Source organism: Halichoerus grypus, chromosome 14 (genome assembly GCF_964656455.1).
Source record: "Halichoerus grypus chromosome 14, mHalGry1.hap1.1, whole genome shotgun sequence".
NCBI lineage: Eukaryota > Metazoa > Chordata > Mammalia > Carnivora > Phocidae > Halichoerus > Halichoerus grypus.
In genome coordinates this window covers 11,796,044-11,813,836 of record NC_135725.1, presented here as the reverse complement: position 1 = coordinate 11,813,836, position 17,793 = coordinate 11,796,044, and the positions used below count along the sequence as shown (strand labels likewise).

The window sequence follows — 17,793 nt, the reverse complement described above, 5'->3', positions numbered from 1 at the left end:
AGTTGCTGAAGCTAGGTGATGGGTGTAGGGAATTCATTATATTATTCCCTCTGCTTTAGTATATTTAAAAATGTCCATAGCAAACAGATTTTTAAAATTACATCTTTACAGTAGATCTAATCCTGGAACTAGAAACACGTTGGGTACATAAGAAGTTTAAAATGAATCAGAAAACTGACAAAATTATCATCTCGCTTTACCGTTATGAGAACGTCTGATTTCTAATAGTATCCATTATGAGCTTCTTTTTTTAATGAAGAAGAAAGCTTCAGTATTTCTTCAGTGGTTGATTCCAAAAGACTTCTCACATAGCACATTTTACAAAGGGTAACAATTTATGAGATCAGTACATACCAGGAGTATCATAGGCCGTTTCCAAGTTGTTAATCCTATGATTCCAGAGAGTATCACCTAGAAGCATAAACAGTATCATAAATCTAGGAGAGGGACCAATTCCAATAAACTAACCCTAGTGTCATAAGTATTTTTTTTCCAAAAAACCCTGAAATTTCAAAGCCTTTTAATATTCCTGTTCATATTACATGAGCCCTGGTAGACCACTTTGGCCTCTCTTTTCCCCAAGGCCCCCAAAGCTTTTTGATTGACTGTGTATGTTTTTTCTTAAAGTCAATTAAGAACACACAAAGAGGGGCGCCTGGGAAGCTCAGTCCATTGAGCATCTGCCTTCGGCTGGGGTCAAGATCTTGGGGTCCTGGGATCGAGCCCCACTTCAGGCTCCCTACTCAGTGGGGAGTCTGCTTGCCCCTCTGCCCCTCCCCCTGTTCGTGCTCTCTCTCTCTCAAATAAATAAATAAAATCTTAAAAAAAAAAAAAAGAACACACAGAGAGTAGCCTATCCTTCCAGTTAGTGAAGGAATCAGTATTGTTGATCAAGCTCCCTGCCCCAGGGCACCTAACCTGTTGCCATTGACAGCCTCATATGACTTATGCGTGGCTGCAACCCTCCCTTCGTAAGGTGGGCACCCATCCTTTGTGGGACAAGTAAACTCCCTGAAGTGGTACACAAGGTCTCTCAGGATCCTCCTCTACCCACTTCTCCAGCCTGGTTTCTATGGACCCCTGCCCGTCCCCCCACCTATCTTGCTCCCAGGTACACCTGTCCCCCATCAGGTGGGCAGAGGCTGCAGGACTCTGACTGCAGCGTCTTCTCCTCCCAGCTCCCCTCATAGCTGCCTGAGAACTACTATGCATCCTGCAAGGTCCTGACTAGCCGTCACCTCCTCCGAGAAGCGTTCACAGATCCCCCCACCCCACACTCCTGGCACACTCCGGGAAGCCCTCTACACAATGTTCCCCCCAAAATGCTCTCTGTCCTAATAACTTGAGAGGTGCATCTCTGCCTTGCCCACCGACTGTGAACTCCTACCTTGTCTCCCAATCTTCGGGTCCCAACCTGGCACCTGTCACATGACTGGCAACCAATAATGTTCCTGAGCCTTTATTCCACAAAGAGGGGAGGGATTAAAGTGAAAAAAGTCTCACGTTGCAAAATGACACTTCGATAAACAACAATCTAAAAACCTTGGTGAAGAAGAATCAGCATTTGGCCAAAACGTAAACTGGAAATCACCATCAGCCCTCTGGATAACCCAGTTCACTAAGCCGTTGGGAAAGAACAATCCAAGGGCTTCTTCAGCTCAGGGACATTGTCATGTCACTGGAGCTCATTTTCCTTTGTGGAACAGTGTGCATACATCTGCTCAATGCTGTTATGAGGGTTTTCCTTTATGTGCACTTTTTACCAAAATCCCTCAAATGTACAGTTCACAATTAGTGTTTATCAACTACAAATCAATAAGGATTTTAGTGTTACTTTAGATTCCAAGCTCACAGGCCTGCTACTATGCCCTCCGTTCTCCCTTTACTGGCTGAGAGTAAATCATGCCACAATGTCAAACCAGCAGAAGACATGTCTACCCACTTATATCAAGGACCAGAAAGCACATATGGGCAGATAGGCAGCAGATCCCTGTATCCCATGTATGTTTAAACAGACTATCAGCTGCCTGCCCACCAGGCACTAGATCCTTGCAATCATCTTAAATTCAACAGGCTCTTTCTTCATTCTGAATGATTTCCGCCTGGAGATACGCAGGGCATGTGTCTGCACGTGGCCGCATCTACTTTACAAATTGGAACGTGAAATCCATGAGACCTTGGGGTCCAGGTTCCCCACCTGGCTTCTAAATAACTACGCAACCTTGGCCAAGTCAGATCACTGTTCTGGTCCTCACTCTCGTTTCCTTAGAGATGTGGTAAGTGGAGGAAACCATCTCTGGGTCTCTTCTAACTCAAAAGTTTACCCTGCTGTGATGATACGGATTCCTCCGGATTCCCTGCAATCCAGCGCTGGCTCCACCTGCAGGCTGTGCGTGGGCATGGACGCTCACGTGTGTGTGTACGTGTGTATGTGTGTGTGCCCACATGGGTGTGTGGTCCCTGCCTGCCCGCCCTGCTGCTTACTAGACTTAGCTGAGGAAATGCAACTATTTTTGGAAAAACATAACTGAAACATTTGACTGCCCTTGAGGGAAACACAAACTGCCCAATTCACTAAAATATAAATATGATGTGAATTACCAGTTAGTGTTTGATATTTAGACCACCTGTCTCCCTTAATACAGAACCCTGTGGTTCAGCTTTTTGGAACACATTTTTCCCACCAAAACAATATTATCGTTAAAACGAGGTGCCCAGCCCAGCCCATAAATGCCCATAAAAATAGCGAGAGCCCTCATCTATACTTTCTACGTCCCCCACCAGCCACATCATCCCACCCGCACCCACATTAACAATTTGGTGTGTTTACATATTTTACACATATACATATTTTTCCTTAAATTCTTATTACTAGACAAATATGTTCATTTGTACATATACACATGCACAGAGGAAAACTTTTATAAAAAATAGGTCATAAAAGATACTTTCCTCCTCTTCTTTTTCTATCTCAATAAATACCTCAAGGGAATCTCTTCATGTCCACTGGAATAGCTCTCATTCACTTCAGTTTAATGGCTACATAATATTCCTCCGTACGGTTTACCCAATGCATTCAGTCATTTTCATGTTCATTGATAAGTCACTCTATTTCCAGTTTTTTTGCCCTCATAATCAATGCTATGGTAACCATCCATGGCCAAATAATGCCTAAAAACAAGTGCTTTTTATTTCTGTTGGACAGAATCCCAGGAATAGGGTTGCTAAGGTGAGAGGGGTAAATATATGAATATATATATATATATATATATACATATATTCATATATTTAATAGATCATGACAGATACAATTGTCATTTAAAATCAAGGGTCTCTGGGATAAAGGGACTAAGCTATCTTTATTGTTTTTTGAGAGGAGATTTTGCATAACTTAAAACATAATTTAAAAAATATGTACAAAATGTATTTGACAAATAATATCAATAATCTCAAAATACATATGAACTTAAAGATACTTAAGACCCAGTAGGAAGAAATATAAACCTTATTAACCTTATTAAAATATAAACCTTATTAAGCAGTATTAAATGAAGACTCAAATCAACATATACCATGTTCATGGATTGTAAGGCAAAATATTTAAAGGTAATAAATAAATTTCCATTTGAGTTGTTTTATAAACTCAGCACACACTCACATTAAATCCCAACAGGATTTTTGTAAATCACCCTTCTTTACAGGGATGCTTTAAGAAATTAGATTCCAGTTGCAGGTGGGAGTTGTAGTTACATCCACCTCAGTTCTAAAACTGGCAACAAAGGCATATACCTACTTCTACTCAATTTCTCCATTCCTCAAGCCCAATTAAACCCTACAACATTTATGGAACCCTATGAGAGGTGAGGCAGAGACTGAATAGTTAGAATCCTCTGGAATGTGGAACAGAAGAGCTGCAGCTGGGGATGAATTTTTAAGAGCTCATGACTTAGGAAATAGATGCTCACATTTCATCTGGGGCTTGGGGGGAATTCATAAATGGCAAGAAGGGTCAGAGGAAGGAGAGAAGGAGGCAGAGCATTCAATACCTCCATCTCCCTCGGTGGCAACAGTAGCTGGAGCTCCATCAGAAGGGACAAGAAGGTCCCTTTACACTGGCTCTCCATAGTATCCATTACACCACAATCCTATTACTTGTTTGATCGTATTTTACACTCACTGGTAATCCCACTGGATTACCACTGGATCTGTGAGTATTCAAGGCTCCTAGAGTCACTCAGTTAGTTATGGCCAGAGTCAACAAATGAATGAATGAACGGTGAATAATTGAATGAATGAAATCAGAAATAGGGGATGAACCTGCTGGGATGACTACTTCAGCCTAAATTTATTTTTCACTCTTGTGCTTCCTAAAAGAGTATACCAACAGCAAAAAGCAACTTCATCAGCATTCTTTCCACCCAGTGCAAGATGAAACTTGCCCTGAATGAACAGGCTAGCACCTATTTTCTAACACTAAGTTATCTCTATATTATTATAATGAGATTTATTATAATTTTGGTTTCACTCACTTGTAACCCATTCCTTGTAGCTTATAGGAAAAAGCAGAGACCTTTCTTTTTTCAATGATATTGCAAAGAAGGATTCCAAGATAATTCACACAAGAATCATTGTTACCCACCATACATGGTTAATGTGCCTTAATTTCCCAACTTAAAAATCCAATCTTTAAGATCAAAAGCTTATTATTTTACTGCCCTATTTTTCCTCTGCTATCCATGAACATGTATTAGGGCAAAAATGTTCTGGATTGTTTGCCAAAAGTTGCTATATCTGAACATAGAGATAAAAAGAGCCAAGCTGTAAATGTACCATGTTTACCTTATGAATTAAGCACACAATAGTCAAACTTCTCAACAATCTATCTTGCCTTATAGATTTTACAGTGGCAATTTTAAAAAAATGTGTGTGTGCATGTGTGTTGGTGTGTATTATGCTTCCCTCTCTGTCTAGCATGATTCATTAAAAAGACTGAGGAAGTGGGCACCTGTATATTTCTAATGTATACATGATGGTTACTAGAATGTCCCAGAAAAAATTGACCTTTTCATACTTGGATTAAATATTGCCTTGATGTTTAAAAAACACTGATAGAAGTTCTACTATATGCCAGGCGTGGTACTAGGGCCTGGCAGCAAGTTCTTCTATATGTTCTCTAATTACACCCTCACAAAATCAGTTCTGAGGCAAGAATCATCGCACCCATTTCACAGATGGGTAAATGAGGCTGACAGGCTCAATGACTTAGTCAAGAATTTATCAGTGTCACTTTGCTGCCATGTAAAATAAAGGACCAAAGAAAATCAATATAAAATCATCACAAAAATTATATTTAAAATAGCCCATAAATATTAAAGTAGTATTTGGTGATCATGATAGAAAAAAATTATTTACTGTTGTTTAACTGGTAGAGACTTCAGAATTTTTTAGTTTCTCCTTTGAACCATTCATTCTTTTTTATATTTCATCACTGCAATTTTTTAAAAAAAGGTTTACCTTAAGGTTCACCAATGTCTGTCTCTTTATAAGGAACTGGAATCTTGACAAAGAATTACAGACTCAAGGGAGGGGGGACCATGAGTTTAGGTCAGTGACTCAAAGCAGAGATGTATGCAGATAATATTAAGGATGTTAAGGCTCCCAGAGAAGAGCAAAAATTAATAAAAACCAATTCTCTACCATTTGCCTGAAATATCTTCCAAGTATATGTCATCAGAATAAGGAATTTTGTTTTTTGAAGGAGGAGACACAAACCAATGCAATCCTCGACTCTTTCATTAATCCAGTGCAGTGTGGTAGTAACTAAATGTGCCCCCAAGTAAAAAACCAGGACAGCATGTCCTGAACATGGTCTTGGAGATTCTCCTCCTGACACCCACCCGGGGTCAAACTTCAGGATGCTTTTAAAAGTGGCTAATCTCTTAGCTTCATGCCTTTCAGGAATAATAGTAGACTGAGCCATTAACCAATATCAGGAAGAAAATAAATGATTACAGAATGCTCAAAAACAATGAGTACGTTAAAAACACTCCCTTCAAATTGCTGACAGTATGAATGTAAAGTATGGAAAAAGACTCTTTATAGGACTTGTTAATTCTTAAATACATAGTAAAATAGATAAAATACCTTCAAGGTCCAGACAAGTGAAGGAAGGTTCCAAATCTCAGGCTCAATGTGAGAACACTTACAGAGGTATATATGGGAAAATGTTCTTGATTTTTATACTGTGTTAATAAAATAGTCTTTTTAATGAATATATCTGTCCCTTGAATTTAATTTTGTATCAAATATAAAAGCAAATTTTTTACCGAATCTGAAAGAAGATTTGCCAATTTAATTGCTAGAGCAGACTAAGGCACATCATGGTCATTCAGAGCTTGGGAGATGAAGATATCCTACCACTGTGTTCCTACGTGAGTCCAAAGTAACCTTAGACAAACGGGCACTACGGCTCAACTACCTAGTTTCATATGCCAACGAAACTTCTGAGCGATAAATAAAACATCGTATGTCCATACAGTGGAATCTCATTCAGCAATGAAGGAATGAAGTATACCATAATCACATGCCATAATCTGAGTGAACCTTGAAAACATTATGCTAAGTGAAAGGAGCCAGTCACAAAGGACCACATATTGGATGATTCCATCTATATGAAATGTCCAGAATAATCCATAGACCCAGAAAGTAGATTCATCAGTGGTTGCCTAGGGATAAAAGGGTCAAGGGGAAAATGGGGGGTGACTGCTAATGAGTACAGGGTTTCTTTTTGGGGTGATGACAATTTTCTAAAATTGTTTGTAGCAATGGTTGTGCATCTCCATGAATTCACCAAAAATCATTGAATTGCATGCCTTAAATAGGTGAATTGTATGGAATGTGAATTACATCTCAATAAAGCTGTTATTAAAAAAAAAAAAACCTGCCGTCCTCAAGTCATAATTTTTAAGCTTTTTTCATAAAAAGCTTAGTTTAGCTATCTTTATATTAGTACATTACAATGTGCTCTTAAGCCCTTTCTTGGTCTATTAAGCTGCTTTCTTTTAGAAAGCCATACTGAAATATGTCATGGCTGAAATTATGATACCAGGGAGTTGCCTTAAAATTATCCAGTAGGGGGAGTGGGCGCGGGTGAGCAGTGGCCATGGGTTGATTAACTACTGAAGCTGGATGATGGGTAAATAGGGGTTCATTATACTACTCTTTCTACATTTGCTGAGATTTAAAATTTTCATAATAACGTGAAAAGTGAAGGGGGGTGGTTTCTTAAGACCTGCCCAGTCACTTCTATGCTGTCTCTCTATTCTGTTTATTTTTTCTTTCTGTTTAGATTTTCTTTTAAAAATGACACACATATTGAACTATTTACAGATGAAATGGTGTGATGTCTGAGATTTGCTTCAAAATAATGTGGGAAGTTAACCTGACAAATGGCCTAGGGAGCATGGTGGACTCATTCCTACCCTGCTTAAAACACTCATCCTTCTGATACCATCAGAACACACAGAGCCAGCAGCAAAGCTGGGAAGAGGCAGAGATGAAACAATTATTGGAGCTTGGGGAGACGTATAGGAGGGTTCACTGAACAACGTTTGAGTAAATTTAAAATTTCCCATAAAACAAACAAACAAAAAGCCTCTCCCGTGCACATGAATTCAAAAGGCATATGCTACTGGTGAAATTTTTTCCTAAAACACCACGGTCATGGTGCCTAATGTCATCCTCAAATACTACCCAGTCATTCTGGACACGCAGTTTCTGTTGGTTCTACAGTCACTTTGTAAATTCTGTGGTCAACCTCAGAAAAGGGCCACAAAAAAATAAGCATAATGAACAATTGCAGGTTCGTATATAGAGCTGAGGGGTGGGGTGTGGAAAACAACCCGACAGAAGAGAATTTAGTTCCAAGTCACTGATTCTTTCGCTGCTCTGTTTTGCTGGGTCCTAGAAAACAAGGACACGCCCAGCCAGCAGGTCCAGGAACAGCCTTCATCTTCTGGCTGATGGCCCTTTTTTTTTTTTTTAAGCTATATATACTTCATCAAATCCAACTGTGGCTTGACTGACATCGAAGTGTATTCACCTCTGAAATAATTCACAGTAGTACACTGATTTGGGGTTTTGATTTCAGAAGAGAAAAAAAAAAATAGATTTAAATCATCCTAAACTAGCTCTCTTTGAGAGGACAAGAGATTGTGATTTTATAAAAGGGAAATCCCTACAAATGTATGCAAGATTCACTTCTGGCCCATGGTATTTAGAGAAATGAAATGCATCCACCATTTGGCTGAATTTAGTCTGACGAGTGGACTAGGGAGCATAATGAATCTAATCCCTGCAGAGAGCCCAGCGGCAGGGCCAGGAGGGTGGGATTCCTCGAACACGATGAACAGAGCGTGAACTCCCCAGCACGGGCTGTTCCACAGTCAGACCATCCAGCATCGAAGTACTTCAAAAGGAGAGCAAACTGGCATCAGTTGAAGTATAAAATGTCAGGCCGGGCTCACAGTACTTAATGTTCTTGATGTTTTTATTCAAACAATTACTTTGAGTTCAATTAGTTCTCCCTATATGCTTAAAATTTGGTCTTGAATCTGGGTATGCGTGGACGTGCAAAAGGACAATTTTATGTTTACTGGCACAGACGTTCATTACGGATCTTACTCAAACTTTCAGATTTAGTTACTTCATAAAAAGGTCCTTTACTTTCAAATACCCATCTTCCACAATCATTCCACAAAGACCTATTTCCAAGTCTCTCAGCCCCCAGCAAAGCTCAAGAGGTTGGATGCCTTAGATGCTAGGACATTTTAGGAGGCATTTAGGACATTTAGGAGGCAGCCTTCCCCAGAGGCTGGGCACCTTGTGCCCCAGAGCAACCTTCCCCATTGGAGGAAGCAGGGCCAGGTCGCTGCAGGGGGTAGACATCTCAGGTTAGCTGCCCCCTGCTCCTGAGGCTCTGGAGAGCTCATACATAATGAAACTTTGGGTTCTTGAGAATGAAATTCTGCACAGCAGCCTGCCTGGCTCCAACAATCAAGTGGGAGTTTAGGGCCTTCCTTTAATGACCCAGTACAGGCGCGGTTTGCACACGCCCTGTCATTACCTCCTGAACTTGTCCCCAGATAGAGTGGAGCCATCCTACCTGGTACATTTCACATTTCCGTGTGCCTTAAAGTGGAATAAAATAAATGGCGTGCCCCAGTCCAGTTGCCACTTCAATCACCCCGCAAATACACCTATTATGTGCCAGGCACTGTGGATACCTCAGTGGACAAAACAGATCAAATGCTCACCCTCCCCGCGCAGACGTTTTCGGAGAAGTAAATACCCAAAGGCCCGAAGTTGAATCATTTTTCTCCTACTTTCCTACCATCCACCCCCATTCTTCCAATCTCCCAGAGCTGGAAATCTGTATTATTCTACTAACTCGACAGGAACAACAAAATCCTTTAGCCTGCAAGGAACAGATACTGTCCAGGTGCAACCCAATTCACCCCGAAATACTACTCTCTCTTCCCCCCCCGCCCCGCCCAGCCTCAACGCCTCCAAAAACTTCAATTGGCTTTAGGGGCTGTGCTCCCCAACCTCGGCCCTGGGGGTGGGGGAGGGGGCGCAATGCCGGGGCGGTGGAGGAGACCGGCCAGAGGCCCCTGCTCCCCCGAAGGGCCGTGTCCAGGCGAGCGGGGCGCGCGCGGCACTCACCGAGGAGCCGGCCCAGAACGGACACGAGTTCTTCACCTGGGGGGAGCTGCTCAGCGACAGCGCCCCGAAGCTCAGCGCCACCATGCAGCAGCCCAGGATCAGCTGCAGCAGCCCGAGCGACAGCAGCGGACGAGCGGGCAGCAGCGCCGAGCCCGGGGCGGCGGCGGCGGCCCGGCGGGAGGAGAGCGCGGGCGGCGCGGCCAGCACCCCGGCGGCGGTGGCGGCGCAGCGAGGCCGCACGGGGGGCGGCAGGGCGGCCCGGGGCCAGCGCGGCCGCAGCGGGGGCAGCGGCGGCTCCTGGCCGGCGGCGGCCGCGGCGCCCGGGCCCCCGGCCTGCGGCCCGCCCGAGAACCCGGCCACAGGGCAGCAGGAGCCCGGGAGCACCACGGGCAGGGACATGGACGGGCGGGGAAGGGAGCGGCCGGTGGCGGCGGGCTGGGACGCGAAGCCGAGCCGCGGGCGCCACGCACTGGGCACCGCGGGCGGACCCCGAGGCCGAGGGGGAGGGAAGGAAATGAGCGCGGCCCAACCACTTGCTGCTGCCGCCGCCACCGCCGCTGCCCCGGCTCCCGCCGGCCGCACCCACCTGCCACGGGGGGTCCGCCTCCCGCCGGCCCCGGGCGCGCCCTCGCTCTCCGCCCCCTCCCGCCCCCCGCCACACGCCGCACGCCCGCGCCGCGCGGCTGCAGCAGCCCTCGGGGCACGGCGCAACCCGCGACCGCTCCCTGGGGTCCGGGAAAGGTGCCCAGTCCCAACTGTGTAAGTAGGTCCCCCGGGCGAGGAGGGACCTCGCAGTCCGGGCGCGTAGGAGCGGAGAGCGGACGGTCTAACAGTCCGTCCCGCACGCGCCGAGCTAGGGCGGATCCTCGCCCCCTTGCAGTCCAGCCGAGACAGGCCCCCTGGCAAGTGTAATGCGAAGGGAGCCCGGCTTTAAACTTCTTCCCCCCACAGAAAGGGGGGATGGCACGGGGAGGGGTTGTGGGTGACTTGGTGGGAAAAGTCTAAGCCTCAGGGCTGCGGGGAAGGACGAGGCAGAGCGAAGTCACCGCTGGCGTGGGGCTTCCGGGCGCTGCGGCCCCGCTGCCTGGAAGGGGGGTGTGGGGGGAAGGGGCGGGCAAGCGGGGGGTGCGTTCCTGGCACCAGGGTTAGCAGCCAGCGTGAGCGCGAGGTTACCTTGGAAGTGTCCAGCATCCAGAAAGAAAGAACGGCGGGGCGGGGCGGGGCGGGGCGGGGGGGGGGGCAAAGGTAACGCGGGGTCCGCCTCACCTTGCCTCAGGAGCTGTATGAGGCATCACCTGGTGGAACGTAGAATCCCAGACTTCTGAAGAAATATCCTAATAAAATCCTAACCTGTTTTTGGTCACTTATAAGACATATTTAGAGCTTAAAAACAAAAATGATTCGCCTTTGCCGAAAGATTTTCTCTAGGAGTATATGCCCTTCGCTCCGAAGATTCTTATGTTTTGAAAGTGCTTTTATACGTGAACCCATTATAATGGATTTTTTTTTTCCAGGTTCAGAAGCAGGGCAGTGTCGCTTTGCAGCAAGTCAGTCTCAGTATTAGGCAGTTCATTTTATCAGTAAGGTGGGGGTATTTAACCTCCTGCACAATAAACCCAGGGAAACGTGTATCTGTTTTTGTGCCCTGCTTGCCAAAGCTGTATTTATTTTGGTCGTTACTTACTCCAACCCACAATGAGAGGCATTGCCAGTGGGCATGTGTGTTTACCTATACACTTTTTGAATTATTAAAGCACCTGTGATTAATAGTCCCTAGGACTCCTTTTACAAAGTGCTGTTGGAAATAAACTTCAAACTCTGGAGAAACAGGGAGGTGTATTTTAAAATAAATGTTGAAAGTATGTTGTTTCATGCACTTTAAAAACATCTTACAGCACATGTTATTAAATTGCAGGTAATGTTAAAAGCTTCTTGTACGTTGAGTTTATACCTTTTATTTTATACACAAACCTAAAGGTATTTAATTTTTAAGATTCTTCTGCACCGTGCAATATAAAACTTCTGAGTCTTGAGAAATTCTTTCAGCTTAATGAATCTATTCCAGTGGTCAAGCCTTGACACCTGAAATGTACTATCAAAATGTATTCTTTGTGTCTGGCAATGTTGGTGCTAGAAGTTGGATATCCTCCTTCCCCTTGGATGGTTAATGACTGGAAAGGGAAGAGTTCCAGGGGAGCTGATAACCATCTGTTTCTTGCTGCAGGTGCTCGTTACGTGGGTGAGGTTCATTTTGAGAAAATTCATGCAGTTACATTTTGCATACTTCTCTGTGTTTTATGCTTAAAATACTTTAAAGTGTTTCTAAGTACTTTACCCTTAAATTTTTAAAGTCTCTTTCCCTGTACAGTAGTCCTCCCTTATCCACAGTTTCAATTTCTGTGGTTTCAGTTACCCGCGGTCAACTGCTGTCCAGAAGCAGACGATCCTCCTGACATATCATCAGAAGGTCATATAGGAGCCTAACACCAGGTCACGATGCTTACGTCATTCCCCTCACTTCGTCTCATCGTGTAGTCATTTTATCATTTCACATCATCACAAGAAGAAAGGTGAGTACAAGACATAAGACATTTTAAAAGAGAAAGAGAGAGAGACCACATTCACATAACTTTTACTACAGTATATTGCTATCATTGTTCTTTTGTATTTGTAGTTATCGTTGTTACTCTCTTACTGTGCCTAATATATAAGTAAAACTTTATCATAGGCATGTGTACAGGGTTTGGTATTATCTGTGGTTTCCGGTGTCCGCTAGGGCAGATTGGAGCGTATTTCCCACATATAAGGGGGCATGACCATACAGAAACAGATGATAATGCAGGTAATGAAAATCCCTAGTTTCAAGCCACAAAACCTTTTCCAAAGCTGCTGATTACAAGTTGTCGTACTATAGGTTTTCCTTTTTTTTGTTACTGGCCCCATCTATCGCTGTGAGCTTCTTTTTTTTTTCTGCTTATCATAAACACAAATCCAAGTAACATTGCCTCAACCTTTAAGATTATGCCAAATATACTCTTCAGTATTTGAATGTTGGACTTTGTAATCCAAACTTGACTCTCTGCATCCCCCAACACTCACTTACAGTAAGTTCTCAGTTACACCTGATCAAGCTGAGCTGTATATAAATGGAATCTTAGAGGATGATTCAGAGCCATGGGTTTCAGGTTGGCTTAAAAGACATAAAAGTGAGGACTTTGGAACAGTCTGGCAATTCCTCCAAAAGTTAAACATAGTTATCACTTGACCCAGTAATTCCACTCGTGGGTATACACCCAAGAGAAATGAAAACAAAAGCTGGTACACCAATAGCATGATTCACGTGCGCCAAAAAGTAGAAACAACCCAACTATGGATGAATGGATAAACAAAATGCAGTAATCCATGCAATGGAATATTTTTGGCAATAAAAAGAATGAAGTACTGTACTTGCTATAACATGAAGAACCCTGGAAGGGTTATGCTAAATAAAAGCCAGTCACCAAAGGCCACATATTATATGATTCCATTTATATACAATCCCCAGAATAGGCAAATCCATACAGACAGAAAGTAGATTAGTGGTTGGGGCTGGAAGGGGGGGAGGGGCAGAGGCTGACTGGGGGGGAGGGGGAGCGGTAAAGTGTATGGGTTACTTTTTGAGGTGATAAAATATTCTAGAATGGATTGTGGTGATGATTGTACACCACTGTGAAGTTACTAAAAACCACTGCATTTTACACTTGAAATGCGTAAATTGTATCTCAATCAATCCCTTCCCGAACCTCATTTTCCACTCCCTGCGCTCCAAGCCTTAAGTGCTCAGGGGTTAAAGCTCTCTCCCCTGGGTTTCACTGGACACCTTTCCACAAACTGCTCTGCTCTTCCCGTCCTTCCTCCGAAGCCCCCCACCTGTCAGCTAATCGCAGGTGGCTACTCCCTGTGGAGTGGGAGCTGCTGCAGAAACTCTTCAGAGAATGTTCCCTGGCCACCTGCCTCCAGCTCCCGCCTTGTGCATTTTACAAAGAGAAGAGCTTCTCTGAGTGAGGCACAGTGGTCTCTAGAAGTCTTCATTTAATATGGTGGCTCTGGGGCAGCTTCGCAAAGTGTGGTCCATGGACACCAGCACCGTTTGGGGGAGCATGTCAAACTGCAAGCTCACGGGCTCCCCTAAACACCCGTGGAAGCCCGCACTCTGGATAAGAGGCCTGGGAACCTACATTTTAACAAATTCACAACAGTATTGGTGGATAGTACTATTCAGACTCCAGAATCTTTACATGGGGATTTTTCTGTGAGAGGGGACTAGTTGGAAGGGGGAAGTCAAGGATTTGACTTGAAAACAAACTGAGATGTAAATGGGCTCAGGGGAGGGGCTCCGCCGGTCCCCAGCCAGGCACGGGTTGCCCAGGGGACTCGTCTGCACAGGAAGGATGTAGACCACTGCAGTCTAAGGGGAAGGGCAGACATCCTGGGTTCCAGCCCTCCTCCACTCTGTGATCCTGAGCCAGTTCCAAGCTTCTCTAGCTCTCCATTACTTCATCTGTCAAGTGCAAGTTCGTGATGCTTCATCAGCCTGAGGCTGGGCCATGTGATCGGCTGGAGTCCCTGAGTGAGGCCTGCGATTTTGAAGTTCAGACATTCTATGACCGGGATTTCTCAGCTGACCATCAAGAGAGCAGGGGCCGAGCAAAGCAGATGAATTGGGGTGTGGAATGGTTAAACTTGCAGGCCCAAAATACCCAGGACAAAACCGGAGATTCATTCTACACTTTAAGGCCCTGCATCCCGCGGTCTCCTATCTTTCCATGAGGTACAGTGTTGCATGAGGGCTGTGTCAGGAAGCAGAGGAGTGGCCTCAATTATAACCGTTCCCTGTGCAGAGAAAGGGCTGCAGAACTTTTTTTTTTTTTAATTAAGAGAGTGAGACTGGAACAAAGAAAGCAGTGCTGAGCAGAGCTGGGCGGACTGGGCACTCCATTTTTCTGCAATGATGGTGCAGATTCCTAATGCCACTGGCCTCAAGACAGACTTATATGTTAAACCAAAGACCTGCAGCCATACTTCCCTCATTGTTGAAATGAAGCACTGAAAGCTTCCTCTAATGCAAATCCCACGAAAGACAATCCAAGTCAACTGCCCTAAAGATTATGGCTTATAAACTTCTAGAGGCGATAAGCTACACATACATATGTAATAAAGTGTATCTTGTAAGAGTGTGGGAGAGTGTGTGTGTGTGTGAGTGTGTGTGTGTGTGTGTGTGTGTGTATGTGTGTGTGTTAGAGAGAGAGACACCTCGTAATAGCAAAGCTTTCTGCAGGTTCAAATTTCAGTAGAAGTCAAAACTTCAGTTCATCTTTGAGCAGAGACGACTCCTCTGTTCTGGGGAAATCTCTTGAACAGGCCTTTTGGTTATTCAGGTGTGAAGCCTAGACCACTTGGAAACAAAGATATTTGGGGAAGAGCTGTGTAATAACGGGCATGAGAGGCTGCCTTCGCCTGGTGGGAGCCGCGCTGCGTAGCCTCCTCCACTAAGGGCCCCTTGGTCTGGGTGCTTCTCAGAACTCACCAGAGGGACTTTAAAAATATATACAATTTCTAAGCCCCAGGTGCAGAGATACTGATCCGTGAGGTCTGCAGTGGGGTGAGGCCCATGCAGATATATTTAGTAAAAGCTCCCCAGGGCTGTTTCAGAGACCAGTATACCTTTGTGACTGTGTGCGTGTGCGTGTGTGTGTGCATTTTCTTCTTTCCAGCAAACATTCATGGAAGAGAGCATCTCAGGCCCCCAAAGATTGAGTCAGAGGATGGGCTTTACTGCCCGACAAGCTGCAGGAGAGACAATAAGAGGGACTTGGCCTGGACTTAGTGGAGCCCATGTAGACGAAGCTGTGCATGCCCCCCTCTATTGGGTATTCCCGGACTGACAAACCCTAACTGTGGGAAAGGTACAAAGTCACTGGATTTGACATGTCTTAGCCATTGACCTACTGCAGACCACAGAGTCAACCAGGGAGAAAGAGGTGGGGTATCCCCAAAAAGAGAGGGCAGGACTGCTGTCAGTCATCCAGGGGGAGGTCATTCCTGGTGCAGGAAATGAGACCTGAGGAAACTGAGGGCCTATGGTGCCAGAAGAGGAGCACCACATTGCTGGACAGTCTGCCATGACCGGGCTTTGCACACATTATTTCTAACTCTCACAGAGTATGTCAGGTTGATCCTTGGCTTAATTGGGCCAGAAAGGAGGAGAAAGGAAGGGACAATTATTCATCTTGGTGCCTCTTGCACTCATAGTCCCTATTTGCCACAGTTTCAATAGTCCATAAGGATAGCAGGAAATAAAGTTTCTCTCCATGAAGTGTTATGATACTAAATCACTCTCCCAGCTCTTCTGAGCCAGGAAACAGCCACCCTGGGCAGCAGATGTGAGTTCGGTGTGTTCAAAAGTTCTATGCATGCTTACCTGTGCCTCTTGTTCTGACTTAACAAATCGGTGTCCTGACATATCAGTCCTTTGTGCCAAGCTCATTTTTACTTTTGGGCTTTCAAATGTGCTGTTCCCTCTACCAAAAACACTGTTCTGGGCCTACCCCTTGGTCCCCAACTTATATACACACACATTTCCCTGGGACCCTCCTACAAATCCCTAGAGTACAGGTTGGAGGTCCTTTGCTCCAGAAGGTCATCCTCAACATCCCCATGAATCGCCCCAGAGACCAGGTGAGGTGAGCCTGCTTTGTGCCTCATATCACCCTCCACTTCCCATCATAATTATCGCCGCACCATATTGTGATCATCTGCTTTCTTGTCTCGATTATTGTCTAGACTCCCCATGTGGGAGACACTCATATTTTTGTGGCACGGGCAAGACAAAATCTTTTGGAAACACTGGAAGTTCTTGTTCCTGTTTGGCCCTAGGAGCAACTGCTGATGAGAACATATAATTCTCATATTATATATGAGATATAATATATATATCATATATTATATATATATATATATATCTCATAACATATAATTCTCATGCCAAATGAAGAGCAGCCATGGGTGTCCTCCTCACCAGCTCTCAAAACTAAGTCCATCCAGACCATCTCCAAAGCAGTAGGTTTGGTTATGAAAGAGTTGGCTGTGTATTTGTTCAGATTCTTTCCCTCAAAGCTCAGCAGCCCAATATAGAGCAGCTTGAATGGAAAGAAGTACATATTGCCCACCAGAGACAAGAAACAGTGATGTGTTGGGGCACCTGGGTGGCTCAGTTGGTTAAGTGTCAGACTCTTGATTTTGGCTCAGGTCATGATTTCAGGGTTGTGAGATTGAGGCCCGCATTAGGCTCTAAGCTCAGCGTGGAGTTGGCTTGTCCCTTTCCCTCCCCCCGCTTGTGCTCTTTCTTTTAAAGAAATATCTTTTTTAAAAAAGAAAAGAAAAAAGGATCATGATTAGTGCAGTGTGGCTTATTTGTCCATTCTTCAGCCAATCCCTGAAGCCAGGGCAACTGGGTACTACAACTGGTCATCCTGGCTCACATTCCTACTCTGTGTTTAAGAAGTAGGGTCTGCACTGGAAATGAAGAAAGGAGAATGGAATGTGTTGGACAAACAAAAAACAAATAGCTTCCATACGGCCATACCAAACCTTGGCACATCCCATCTGTCTGTCACTTTGGTTTACTATCAGTCCTTCCTACAGCAAAACCTTCACACCATCCTCTTGAGGGCCATTACCCTGGTCACAGGAGCCTCTAGTACCTCCTGATTCCCAAGAATAAACTAGCATGCTAATAATCACTGGACCCTTTCATGGCACTCTGGACTTGAATTTGGAGAAGGTGGGTCCCAAATGAAAGGAAAAATAAGATACTTGGTACTACCTACATTCACCACTCAGTATTAGAATAATGTCGTGAGTCAGAGCACACGGTTTCAGCATGGAGCTCCATATCTAAACACCATCAGCTAAGTGAAAAAAGGCAGTTCAACAGGAGAAAGTTGTGTTAGGTATTATGCTGAGCGAAATAAGTCAATCAGAGAAAGACATGTATCATATGATCTCACTGATATGAGGAATTCTTAATCT

General features: G+C 44.6%; 1 protein-coding gene and 1 long non-coding RNA gene across 2 annotated transcripts in view; one reads left to right on the top strand and one right to left on the bottom strand.

Moving 5' to 3' along the window:
- Positions 1 to 10,293, bottom strand: part of ENTREP1 (endosomal transmembrane epsin interactor 1) — a 56,501-nt gene extending 46,208 nt beyond the window's left edge. Inside the window, exons 1-2 of the mRNA XM_078062188.1 lie at positions 9,724 to 10,293; positions 355 to 411 (exon numbers count right to left, since the gene is read on the bottom strand). Coding sequence (XP_077918314.1) covers positions 355 to 411; positions 9,724 to 10,122 — 456 coding nt within the window. The 5' untranslated portion in view covers positions 10,123 to 10,293. The remainder of the gene's footprint in view (positions 1 to 354; positions 412 to 9,723) is intronic.
- A 72-nt stretch (positions 10,294 to 10,365) lies between these two features.
- LOC118551832 (uncharacterized) overlaps positions 10,366 to 17,793 on the top strand; it is a 47,267-nt gene continuing 39,839 nt past the window's right edge. The window contains exons 1-2 of the long non-coding RNA XR_013443947.1: positions 10,366 to 10,482; positions 12,133 to 12,293. This is a non-coding gene — a long non-coding RNA (uncharacterized LOC118551832). The remainder of the gene's footprint in view (positions 10,483 to 12,132; positions 12,294 to 17,793) is intronic.